Genomic DNA, 13,892 nt, shown 5'->3' with positions numbered 1-13,892 from the left:
TAGTATGCTTCCTGATATAAAATTTAGTATACTTTCTGATTTCTAACCAACAACAGATGATTTTCATTTATTTGTTATTCTGGTGAGGAAATTATTGCTAGCTTTCAAAGTTAATGTACCTTATGAAGCAACATAAAATATGCATTTTCTGTTTTCTGAGTTTTTAGAACTCTTAGGCTGTTTCTCCTTGATTTTATACTTTTAAATTTATTTTGATTTCTTAATGGGTGGTATTGAATTAGAATCTGTCGGGAGAAGTTTCCAGATGAATACTGTTTATAGAAGAAGAACTGCGTATTTTTATTAATACCTGTTGGAACTCCAGAAGATTTTGGATTTTCCTTCATTATCCCATCCACAATAAAAGTGATGAGACTACCTTTACCCCTTTATGGGGTATATTCATTATTTTTTTTGTTCTGTCCGTGTACAGCCTTGGCTACTGATGGGTTTTTACTATTTATTTGCTTTTAAACACACACTTTGTATGTTTATGAGAACAGAAATGTGACAAACTCAAAAGATGTATTACTTTAATGTAACTGAAAGGAAAAATGCCATTGCTTGTATTTCTATTGCTGCAAGGCACTCAGTTGCTATTCACTGTTTTATAAACATATATTTTATATTGATATACTTAATTGATAGTTTTCTAAATTATCTCTGATATTTTTTTAGAACCTATGCTTCTGTGCGTTTTGGTTGCAATTTCTTTTTTAATTTTTCTTTGTCCCAGACATTTACAGTCACATCAGTACATGAAATTCCCTCCTCACAGTACTTTTTTTCTCCTCAACTCCCCTGACACTTATCATAATCACCCAGGATCTTCTTGCCACGGCCATCCCTGGGTCTCGTGGTCATTGAGAACAGCTTAACCTCTAGCTCATTCTTGGATTACAGCCTCCCATCATTCAACTTGTTCACTCCTACCGGACCTGTGACTCGTCCCCCCCCTCCAAAAAAAAGCTCATGCTGTATCACTCCCCTGTTTTTCTCTAACCACTCTAAACCCTGTGATCTAGCTCTTTAGTTATTCAGCTCCGGACACCCTCACTGCCCTAGCACCTTGTGGGTTTGCCCCGCCGACCCTCATACCCATTAGGTCCGTTTGCGTGCCCCGTGACTGGGGCACTGAGCACGAGTGGAAGCAAATGCAGGTACCCCCCGATTTTCCAGAGCTCACTGTACACCACTTGGCTTTTATGAAAGTACCTGTTTTCCCTAACTGAAAGAAATCCATAGAGGACTTTCACTTTTATGGAAAAAGAAAAAAGATAGAAAGTGGAAAGAGCGTTCAGCATTTGTTTTACAGTGAGTTATTATAGGTGCTCCTGAGCAGTGAGAATGGCATTGCCAAGCTTCTTTCCCTGGAAATACATTCAGTATCACAGCATCAAGCCACCATAGCTTTGAACTGTGTCTGTGAGCATCTGTGCTTTATGTCAGTTTATTTTGTGCATCTGTTAGCAAGATGTGTCCTAAGGTAATTGCTTCTCTGCTTTACCCTTTTCAGCTTATGAGAGGTTCATACGAACACTCTACTTTCGGGGAGCGGGGGACACCTGTAATAAAACAGTGCAGCTCTGTTGAAATATAGCTGTGTGATCTCCTTCTTTGCAGGGCCCCCAGCATTTCCCGGCCATCCTTCTACCGGCCCCAAGTCAGGTCCCCTCTCTCTCCACTCAGCTGTCTTTGCCACTGTCGTTAATTCTGTAATTAGTAAATGTGTGTTAATACTACACCCCAGATGTTGTGCCAGTCTCTAGGGATACAACATTGAACTAAAACCTAACCCTGCCGCCATGTGCCTACAAAAAAGTCAGGCATTTATAAAACAGCAACACTAATGATGATTGCATTACACTTGAATCAAGTGGCAAAAAAAAATAAAAGGTGACCTGAAATGCAGATTGGGGCAGGGAGAGGGAGACTCTAACTTGCTCTAGGTAGCATTTTATTGTTATTCTTGTCTTGCTTTTCCTTACAGTTTTACCACATGTGTGTCCCTGGTCTAATATTGTGGGGTTGTTTTTTTTTTCCATTTCTTTTAGAACTTTACCTAAATAGTGTGATACTTTTTCAGTCTTCTAAGATTTGCTTTTATTGTTCAGTGTTATGCTTGTGCAATCATCTGTGTTGATATATGTAACTCTAGGTAATTTATTTTCACTGCTGTATATTATTTTTTTAATATCTCTGTTTATCCATGGTTGAGTCTGTACACATTTGGGTTATTTTATTTATTTTTGTCATTATAAACAATTCAGATATGAATAGGAAAGGTATGATAGAGATTGGTTAATTTTCAATATGCATGCAAATTTTAGTTCTGGTCTTTCACTTCAGCCTTCTCTATCGAACACAAGTACCACAAATTAGTAGCAAATTTGACCACTTTGAATGTTGCATCATATTTAAAATGTTACAATAATATCTCCATCAGTTTTCCTGATGTACTATCTATAGAAGATGGCATAAAATAATTAAATGACCCAAAGTCAATAGATAGGTCAGACCGTCTATCTGAATAATTAAAAACAAATGTCCTTCCCTCATTCGTAGCATTTCATTAGAATAACTAAAATATTGTCAGCAACGCTGTTAAATATCAGGGAAGTCATGGTGAATTAAATGAGGTCTCTATTGTCTCTCGGCTCCAAATTCACCCTATAATACCTGCTCTTCTGTAACTTTTTAAGCATTTCTCCTTCACATTGAGGATAATGTTGAGCTTTCTCAGTAAAGGGCACTGAAGGAACATTGCAGGAGGATGGGGCTTCACTTACTGCTTCCAGCTGCTGCCCCAGTGGTCAGCTGTGTGGGTAGAAGGACATTCAGTATCGTTCTGCCCCAGCCACAGGCAGGGAACGTGCAGTCCCTGCAGCTCTTCCAACAAGAGCACCACCTGCACCAGGTCTCCTGCCCACAGTGGTCACTCAACTCTTGTGCACCTGCCCATCAGCAGAGGCCCCCTTTCCCTGGGAAGGCTGCTTCTTGGTGGAGAATTTCTCCACCATCCAACTGGCTGCAAACACACCTTCTCTAGTCTGAAGCCCATCCTTGGGGAGGGGACTTCTTCCAAGTTCTTCTTTCCTTGGGTACTCTCCCTGAGCCCTGGGGCACCCTCTAGCATTCTGTTTACATCTAATACTTACTCTCCTATGATAGCCTAATCATTCTTTATATTAAACTTACCCTACTTTAAAAAAGTCAATGAAAAATCTAAAACCTAGCATAAACTTACACATCCAGTGTTCTAAATGTCACCAGTTTTTAAAGTACAAGAAAATCATGTTACAATTTAGTTATGACTCAAAATTATGTCCATTAAGTTACAGTTGACCCTTGAATAAGGTAGGAGTTAGGGGCGCCGACCCCCATGCAATAGAAACACCCATGTATAACTTTATAGTCAGCCCTTTGTATCCAAGGTTCCTCATCTGTGGATTCACCCAACTGCAGATCATGTAGTATGTAGTATTTACTACTGAAAAAAATCCATATGTAAATGGACCTGGGCAGTTCAAACCCATGTTGTTCAAGGGTCAACTATTTTAAAGCTATAAGAATAGCTTGTTTCTCAGTAGAAACATAAGGTGATAACTTTGTGAAGAAAGTAATGGTCATATTTACTTTGTTACCTAAGTAATTGAGAACTGTAATGTATTTCTTAGTTTCCTAATGTCATAAATAACAGTACCACTTCTAACTTTTTAAAATTTCATACTCGTCTAAAGAACAGAAGCATATACCTAGAACTCCAATCCCATTCCATGTTGTATACTCTAGGTACCAGGAGACATACATAAGACCATTCATAGGTATATGCATCCTCAACTTTACTAGATAATGCCATTATTTTCCAAAGTGATTGAACCAAAATGTACTCCCTCTAGCATTGTTCCACATCATCTTCCACAATTGATATGATCAGACTTTTCTGTATCATTAATGTAATTATAAAATGTCTTAGGGACCTTTCATTTTTTCTGAGATTTTATATTGGCACTTGAGTTGATTGGTGGTAGGACCCTTCCAGCACTAGCTTCGTACTTTCTCAAACTATAAGAACCCTGGTATTTTATAAATACTCTTAATCTAGAGGTCAAATATTATGGAGTCATAGATGAACTAGTGGAGAATAGAAATGAAAAGAATGGTTCATCTTATACCTTTTAGGCTCTGCACCAGTAAACTTCAAAATGATATATTAAACAAATTAATGTGGTAGAACAATGGCCGGTTTGAGTTAAAAATAGAAAATATTATCTGTTAGGGAGTGAGACCTTTCAGAGCCCATCCAAAAGCTTTGTGTGGAAGACCCTGTTTCTGAAGGCAGAAGGCAGCATCTAGAAACAGGGAACTGCTTTCATAAGTATTTTAACCATTCAGTTCCCTGCCAAGTATTTATCTACAATTATGCAGACATAGTCTTTATGTAGACTCAATGTTAGACCAAAATCAATAGATTCATAAATATTAAAATAGAAACGTCTATGGACAGGGGCCATGTTTTTCTAATCGACTTTATTAATACAACTTTACCTGCAGATGTATATGCTCTTAATACATACAGTTTTGTTTGTTATATATAGATTGTGCATGGGTTATGATTCTATGTCAACTTATCACTTAAGATCTGATTTGGCCTTAATTCACGTCCTTTTTAATTTAGGTTTCAGATTTATCTAACTCTTTAACTAATGATTATGTTTGGCACTAAAATCATCTTCTGCTGCAGTAAATTGTTACCACAAGTAAAAATTTAGTCAGATAAAATAGATTTTACAGTGTTAGAAAATTTAATGCACTTCAGAACAGATTTGTGTTATTAAAGTTACAACATTTTTTTCCTTAAATAACTGTTCACCACTGTTACTGTGCACTTAGCAAACACAGGTGCCACTAAGTTGGAGGTTAGACACTTCTAAGTACATTCACGTTTGTTGCACAACGTACGATCGTTTAATAGTCTGCGTTAGTAGTTTACTAAGTGTTTTGTATGTAGTAATCAATAAATATTTGTTAAATAAATCAATGGTGTGTTTAATTCAGTATTTGAAAGGATTCATGCTAATACTAATAGCTGAAAAAAATCTTTAAGCCTATAAAAGTTTTGAGTAACTTCTAATGTCAGTGTAGCGCCGTGAAAACACCCGAGGGAAATTTTCTGTCGTATTTGCAGATTAGAATGGAATCTCTGGAAAGATCCCTGCAGTACTCTTATCAGGATGGTGTTGGAACATGGCATGATTGCACCCATCACTTTGTGAAGCACATCCAAATGCTTTCTTTAGATGACTGTTCTCCTTACTACTTAGATATTGAAAATGATTCTGTGATATTGTAACGAATTTTGTGGAAAAGCTTTCCTTTCCAAAGCTGCTTATCTAAGTGCATTATTTCTGACTGAAAAGCTTATTTTTCTTTCTGTCTGTCTGAATGGATTGCTAGCCAGTGGTGACTTATGGCTGACTTCATCGATTTTCAGTAATGAGATAGAGCAGTATGAGGTAAATGTCTGTGTACATGGGCAAGGACTCTAAATCACATTCTGAAAACCACGGACTTGATGATGCAATGAGTCCATCTCCTCAGAAATGTTTGTGGTGAAGATTCCTTGAAAATGCTTGGACTTAAAGCACATCACTTAAATGGCGGATTTAGAAAAAGTTACAGTCATTAGAGTGGGAGAACCATATTGTCTTGTTCAGGCTAACTCTCTCCAAGGGTAGTAACGGAAAATTCACCAGGCAGTACATCTGATGGGTATAGTCTCAGTGGATGAAGGAGGCAGAGAGAACTTGTGGTACTTTTAAATGCATTTATTTCTCTACAGAGTAACATTCAAAAATGTAACTGATCATGGCTTCCATGTAACTGATGGACTCTATACTGTAGAATTGCCACAGATGTTTAGATGTCTCAGGCAAGGAAGGCACTGGAAGCAAATGCAAAAGAATCCTTGCAGAATGCACTCATCTGATTTCATACTGAGTCACTGCCCCTTGGTGTTGAAATACGTTTGGGATTCACTCTTGATCTTGATAATAAGAAGGAGTTGTGCACTATTAAAAAGTAAGACATTTGTGTGTGCTCGCTTCGGCAGCGCATATACTGGGATTGGAACGATACAGAGAAGATTAGCATGGCCCCTGCGCAAGGATGACACGCAAATTCGTGAAGCGTTCCATATTTAAAAAAAAAAAAAAAAAGTAAGACATTTGTGGAATGGAGGGGGAGTCCCTTAGAAGATTGTGTGTTATGGTATTGCTATTTTGTAGCTGTTGTATTCTTTCAACATGGTGTTTAACTCCTTCAGTCAAATTCAGTCTTCATTGAACACACGAATTGCCATGGATTGCTTTTAGGCAAGAACTGCATTGAAATTTTTATGAACTGAAAATAAAATAACTGTTTATGCTATACAGTACCACATGATATATGACTGTGTGAGATAGAGGAAGACCTCCAACTCACACCATTTTTCCAAATGTGTTATTCACCCTTCTGCATAGGAGAAATTACACAGATACAAGACATCCATGTATGTTACATGGGCATGAGTCACCTTTCTTTTCTTCTCTTTTCTTTTCTTTTCTTCCTTCCTCCCTCCCTCTCTCTCTCTCTCTTTCTTTCTTTCTATTCTACTATTCTTTCCTAGATTACATGTACGTTTACTATATATAATATTGTACACTAATTACAGAAGAGTTTAGATAGATTTTTCATTTCTTCTGTATCATCTCCCCTTTAATTCATGCTCTGTCCTCATACAGAGGACTCCTCTAGGCCTTCCCTTATGACACCTATAAATCTCACTGCCTTCTTCCCATCTGTTCTCTCCACAGTTTTCCTTCATTCCATGATCCACGTCACTCCAATTTCATTGCCACCCCTCAGACTTCTGCCTTCTTGTTTCCTCTGTCTGCCGTGTCTAAAATTAACTTTAAAATAAGCAAAATCTTCAAAACAAACACTGTGGTACTCTTTACATTAATCTTATGAAAGTACAATATAATCAAAACGCAGTTCAACATAGATACAAGTTACTGGAAATCTTACTCCCAAAGGTCAAGACAGCTGTACTGTCTTTAAAAATTCATACAAATAGTGATTCCATTTCTTACTTAAGGTGCTGCTTTTCTTATTTTGGTGCATGCTTAGTTCTTGCCTGAGTTTGGCCAAGTAGGCTGAAATATAAAAATTAGCAACTGAAGTAATGACATAACTTGATATATAGACTATAGCTTTCGTACAATCACATATAAATGAGGATATCGAAGATGACCTAGTGAAATGAAATGAAACCCATTCTGGATAAACTATATCATATATGTTTGGGAATAAATGTTAGAGATCTAATGAATTTGCCCTCTAGTACAAACAGAATTGTAATAGTTTAGTGCATTCCAGAGAAAAAAGGAAAATAATGTTAAATTAATTTAATAAAAACCACTCATGTAAAAAAGATAAAGATATGAATGGAATTTTGGTACATTTCCACACTTGTGGAAATGAACCTAAACCTAAAATGACTCAGTAAACAAGTTGTGATTTCTGACAGGGAGAATTGAGGGGGCGGAGAGAAGATGCAGAGCGAATTAAACAGTAGAGAACATTCTAGAGGAGCAAATGCTAGAATGGCTCAAAAATATCCTGGGATATTTTTTTTTCATTCTGATAGATTTCTATTTATATTTCTTGGAGAGGTATGGTACATTTGACCACTTCATTTCTACACATGATGATACAAAATAATAGGAGCAACCAGCCTGCTAAGAACTCAAAGCCAGATGGTGTATATGTGTGTCATGCTGGGTTGATGGTTTGGAAATGCCAGCTCTGCAGAATGGCTGGAGCCGAATAATGCTTCAACGTAATCCTACATAAGATTCACTTGTGCATCTCCATGTAACTTTTACATTCTTAACTTAATGAATTTTAAGTTACAATGGACAACATGATATATATAGGCAATAGAGTAAAATGTCTCTAATGTGATTTGTTAGCTGTCAGCTCAAATCAAATTTTAACAAAGTAGCAGAAATCTAAAATGGTTTAACAGTTTTGGCTAACTGCTTCTTAAACTAGCAAATAACCAAAAGTCAATCCTTGCTTCTCTGCAGGGAGTGATGGCCTGTTCCATCATTTTTAGGTATTACATTTTGAGGATTAGCCAGTGTGAGTTAAAAAAACAAAAACAAAAACAAACAAACAAAAAACAACCCTAACAAAACCCAACAATTCTCTCTCTGTCTCCTGATGTTTGGAAATCAGGTGAAAATTGTTTTGGGTACCTCCTTTCTTTGATTTCCACATACTCACTTTGGGGAAGTCTTCCACAGCAGTTCAGGCATGGCGGCCATACTGTGGTCATAAGCAGGGGAGAGCCAGTGGAGAGACCTACAGACAGTGACAGGGTAGCCACCAGGTAATAGTGAGGGGACTGCTGTGTTAGATGACACCAGTGGATAAAAAGAGTAAGAAAAGGAATCAGCTGTAGAGAAGTATAAGATTTCATAATACCATTAATCTTCTAAATTTGGCAAAATGTTGTTTAGACTATTACATTTATATTTGCAGAACTTCTTTTGTTTTTCTCTTCTAGAATATGAGATTGTTTCTCCCCTTTCATTTGCATTTTAAATCTTCATAAAAGTGTCTGTTTCCCAAGAACCAGTGAATCATTTATTTATTTAACAAACACTTATTGAGTAATTTAAACCCTTCTTAAATAAGTTTTTGCTTCCTCTGTTTTGAGGCTCAGCTACAGTATTACACATTTAAGATCATTATGCCTTCTTAGTGAATTGATCCCTTTATCATTATGAAATGTTCTTCTTTATTTCCGGTAATATTCTTTATCTTGAAACCTACTTTTTGATATTAGTATAGCTATTCCATCTTTCTTATGATTAGCATTCGTATTCATTTACCTTTTAACAAATCTGTACCTTAACACTTGAAGTGCTGTTTGCTTTTTAAATGCAATCTGTCAATCTCTGCCTTTTAATTGGAGAGTTTAAACCATTTGTATTTAATGTAATTATAGGTATTGCTGGATTAAAGTCTGATATCTTATTTTTTTCTCTGTGTCATCTATTCTTTGTTCCTTTTTCCCAATTTCTGACTTCTTTTGGACTACTTTGGTATTGTTAGTATTCCATTTTATTTCCAGTATTGGTTTATTAGCTGTGATAGAAAGAATTTCTAAATTGACCCCGAAAGATGTCCCACTGTAATCCTGGGAACCTGTCAATGAAAGAGCTATAACTCCTCTGATTACACTATGATATATGCACAGTTGACCTTAAGAAAGAGACATTATCCATGTGGGCCTGATCTTATCACATGAACCCTTAAAATCAGAAAGCTTTTTCAGGCCAGAAGAAGAAAGCAGAAGAGTCAGAGAGATCTGAAGCATAAAGAGTATTTGATATTCTGTTGTTGGATTTGAATATGGAGGGAGCCATCATACAAAGATTGGAGAGCAGATACAAGGAGCTGAGAGTGACTCTGGCTAAGAACTAACAAGGGAACATGAACCTCAGTTTTATAGTCTAAAAGAACTGGATTCTACCAACAATCAGAATGAGCTTGGAAGTAGATCCTTTCCTTGAACCTTGAAATAAGAGCCCTACTTGGCCAACGCGATGAGTTTGGTATTGTGGAACCCTGAGCATAGAAGCCAGACTAATCCACCTGGACTTCTGACCTAAAGAACTGTAACCTAATAAATTGGTGTTTTAAGCTGCTAAGTCTGTGGTAATTTGTTTTGCCACACAGACAACCAACACATTAGCTAAAGATCTCCATTTTATTGTTTTAGTGGTTGCTCTAGGGTTTACTGTATGCATCTTTAACTTATCACTGTCTTCTACCAAATAATATTATACCACCTTATATGTAACTAAGAATTCAACAGCAGTATGCCTTCCATTTCTACCTTTTTGTCTTTTGTACTATTGTAGTCATAATTTTATTTCTAAATATGTTTAAGACCTCACAATATATTGTTATATTTTTGCTTTAAATAGTCAATATCTTTTAAAAATTAAAACAAATTAGAAGATAAATCTTTTACAGTTATCCACATATTTACTATTTTAGCAACTGTCATTGCTTAGTATAGATTTGAAGTTATATTTGGTATCATATTCTCAATTCCTTTTACATTTCTTATAGTGAAAGGCTATTGGCAATGAATTCTCTCAGCTTCTATTTGTCTGAAAATGTCTTTCACCTTTGACAATTTTTCCCCCTTAAGCACTTTAAAGATATCATTTTACTGTTTTCTGGCTTGTGTCGTTTTATACAAGAAGTCTGAGATAATTTTTATCTTTACTTTTCTGTACATGATGTCTTTTTCTGTAGTGACTTTCAAGATTTCCTCTTTTTCACAGATTTTCAGCATTTGATTGCACTTCTGTATACCCAATAATCAACTTAAGAAATAAAATACTGATATAGTTTAGGCCCTTGTGTCCTTTCCTCAATCTTATCCTCCTTGTAGAGGTACCTAAATTTACTGTTATTAATTCCATGTGTTTCTTCATATTTTACTTCATATACATGCATCTTTAAATTTATCTTTGCACTTTTTGAAATTTATTTTAATGGTGTCAATATGCAGCATTTTTTGTTTCCTTTTTTGTTTGTTTAGTGTTTTGTTGTGAGAATGAAAAATTGATGTGTGCTTAGAATTCCATTGTGTGACTATAGCATGATTTATTTATCTAGTCAACTATTAAGAGATATTTAGATTGTGTCTTTTTTCTGAAGCAATGAATGTTAAAATTAACTTTCATGTAAATGTGACTTCATAGTGAAGTCACTAGATAAAAGAGTATATGCATCTTTAAATTACTAGATATTGCCAATTGTTCTTCAAAATGGTTTTCCCAATTTGCGCTCCCACCATAAGGATTCTGGTTATTATCCATCCTTATAATACTTGGTACTCTCAGAATTAAATTGTGAGTAGTTACATGGATGAGAAATGTTATCTAAATTTGCATTTCCCTGGTTATCGATCAGGTAGGACACGTTTTAATATATTCACTGCCAGATTGTCATAGAGATTATTATTCCCCAGTATGGCCACTCCAATTTCTCAACCCCCATTAGGGTTGACATAAACATCTAACATCTAAAGTCATAAGATGTGCTATGGAAAATTTTCCCAAGTAGGAAATTATTCTCTGAGTCATTTAAATCATTTCTGGTCATCACAGCATGATTCTTGCCAACACTTTAATTGTGCCATGCTCAACGTGGCAGTCTTAACTTCTCCTCTGGTTTTTCTAGTTGTAGAAAAGCAAGAACCCTTAAATCACTGAAGGCAAAAGATAGGCTAAATTATGAAGAAGAATAGAACATTACTCTGACTAAGAATGACTGATAATAGCCGGATTTGTTGAGTTCAGAAGAGCCTGGTGTATTATACGTAAAAAATACTGCAGGATTTTTGTTTATTTGACTAAACCTGGTGGTGGAATCTCCATTACTGGGAATTTTCAATGTGTCTAAGATAAGAGTTTAAACAGAGTGATTAACAATCTGAGTATGTCAGTGCTTTGCTGAGGATAATTTTGAGGGTCCTTCTTCCTTTTGTTCTGTGCCTCAGTGAGGAACAGAGCTTTCATAGATTTGTTCCACTGCCAAGATGGTAATTCACTAAAAAAATTATTTTGTTATGTTTGCTAAACATAATGAGTAAAGTTGTATCTTTTACAAATAAATCATCAGTAAATTATTTCTTGTAAATGAAATCAGAAAAATTCCCCTGAATCTATTCTCGGTGCTAAATGGGTATGATTTTGAGCCTAGGGAATATATTTTCTGCCCTTTCCATAATTTGAATTATCATCTGCCAAGCTGTATTACAGTATGCTGCCTGCCTTCACTCGAGGCTAGGGATCATCAATAATTTTACCCCCACTTTAGGAATTTCACAAATAACTGGGCTCTAGCGTTTCAATGTTCTCTCTCTGTGATAGTCCAAGTAAACATAGCTGATGTCAGTAATTCAATTTGTAATTGATTGGGGAAGGTACAAGTGGTTGTTTTACATTTTTTGGGAAAATGCTGTGGGTATCTAAGTTTACATTACTTTGGACAGATTTTATTTCATAAAGATTGAAAACCCGAGAAGGAGGTCATCTAGTTCAAGTTTGACAACAGAAAATTGCTCCATTTCAGTCTTGATTATTGCGTTCAGTTGATTTCTCTATGACTCAAGGACTAGAAGCTTTCTACCACTTCCTTTGGTAGAAAAAATTTTGACTCTAAGAGATTAAATCATAGGAAGATTTCTTCACATTCAGACTAAACTGTCTCGTTTATTATTGATCATTTTTTTAATGTATTTATTTTATTTATTTATTTTTGGCTGTGTTGGGTCTTCATTGCTGCATGCGGGCTTTCTCTAGTTGCAGCGAGCCGGGGCTACTGTTCGTTGAGGTGCACGGGCTCCTCATTGAGGTGACTTCTCTTGTGTGGAGCACGGGCTCTAGGTGCATGGGCTTCAGTAGTTGTGGCACGTGAGCTCAGTAGTTGTGGCTCGCGGGCTCTAGAGCGCAGGCTCAGTAGTTGTGGTGCACGGGCTTAGTTGCTCCGCGGCATGTGAGATCTTCCCGGACCAGGGCTCGAACCTGTGTCCCCTGCATTGGCAGGCGGAGTCTTAACCACTGCGCCACCAGGGAAGCCCTATTGATCTTTTTTAAGTCTTTTTCTTTGCACTTTTTAGATGTTTGTTAAATCACACTAGTCAATATTACTAAACCACGGATGTGATGTTTTAAAATAAGGGACATGTCATTTGAGAACTGATACCGCTTTCTGTCCATGCATGTTTTGCATTTGTCCTTAGGTGTGCAAAAATGGAAGCAGTGTTTTTAAGATGAATTTTCTCACCTATGATAGCAAGTTGTAAATGTCTGACTCTTTTTCTATTTGCAGGGCTAGCTCTTAAAATGTGCTTCTGATCCTCTTTTACCCTGTGTCATGTTGCAGAGGTGTAGCTTGTTTGCTGCCCTACCGCTTGGGTTTCTTTCGATCTCATTGACTAATACCAATCATTGTCTCCCTCCAGGTTATCCAAGCTGTCTTTTTTGGCATCTGTGTGCTGACTGATCTTTCCAGTCTTCTGACTAGAGGAAGTGGGAGCCAAGAACAAGAGAGGCAGCTCAAGAAGCTCATCTCTCTCCGGGACTGGATGCTGGCTGTATTGGCCTTTCCTGTTGGGATTGTGAGTAGGATGTAAAAAAGCATTTAACCACAAGAGAAACTTGGGTCTTATATCAGACTTCTAAGAGGGAAAAAAGGGCTCATTATAGGCTTCCGTATTGGGGCTGCCATAACAAAGCACCACAGACTGAGTAGCTTAAATAGCAGAAATTTATTTTCTCATGGTTCTGGAGGTTGGAAGTCTGAGATCCAGGTGTCTGCAGGGTTGATTTCTTCTGAGGACTCTCTCCTTGGCTTGTAAAGGGCCTCCTTCTCCTTGTGTCTTCATATGGTTTTCCCTCTGTGTGTATCCCTCTCCCAATCTCCCCTTCTTAAAAGGACACGAGTCATACTGACCAGAGCCCCTCAATGAACTCATTCAATCTCAATTGCTTCATTAAAGACCCTGCCTCCAAATACGGTCACATTCCGAGACACTAGGAGTTAGGACTTCGGCGTGTGAATTTTAGGGGGACACAGTTCAACCCATAACCGTTTCTTAAGCAGCCCAAACTTGAAATGTATGTTCCGTGGGTCTGTGACCATTCTGGTATTTTTGAACTTGGGAGAGGAAGTCAGTATTAGCTCATACTTCTTCACTTACCCAGCGGTGCCATTAGCTAATATCACTTAAGTAAATGCTGCTTAATGTTTGGGTC

The 13,892-nt window shown here is 36.9% G+C and overlaps 1 protein-coding gene and 1 non-coding gene across 4 annotated transcripts in view; both read left to right on the top strand.

The window, feature by feature from the left end:
* The window catches only part of AIG1 (androgen induced 1), a 230,535-nt gene that overhangs the window by 48,944 nt on the left and 167,699 nt on the right, over window positions 1-13,892 (top strand). For all 3 annotated transcript variants that reach the window (XM_036872008.1, XM_036872009.1, XM_036872010.1), the window contains exon 2: window positions 13,100-13,255. In XM_036872008.1, the coding sequence (XP_036727903.1) occupies window positions 13,100-13,255 (156 nt within the window). The remainder of the gene's footprint in view (window positions 1-13,099; window positions 13,256-13,892) is intronic.
* Window positions 6,097-6,203, top strand: LOC118905554. The gene has a single exon (XR_005022260.1). It is a non-coding gene; the product is annotated as a U6 spliceosomal RNA (small nuclear RNA).

The sequence above is a fragment of the Balaenoptera musculus genome, chromosome 12, assembly GCF_009873245.2.
Source record: "Balaenoptera musculus isolate JJ_BM4_2016_0621 chromosome 12, mBalMus1.pri.v3, whole genome shotgun sequence".
In the NCBI taxonomy this organism is placed as follows: Eukaryota; Metazoa; Chordata; class Mammalia; order Artiodactyla; family Balaenopteridae; genus Balaenoptera; species Balaenoptera musculus.
This window is presented reverse-complemented; position numbering and strand designations above follow the sequence as displayed.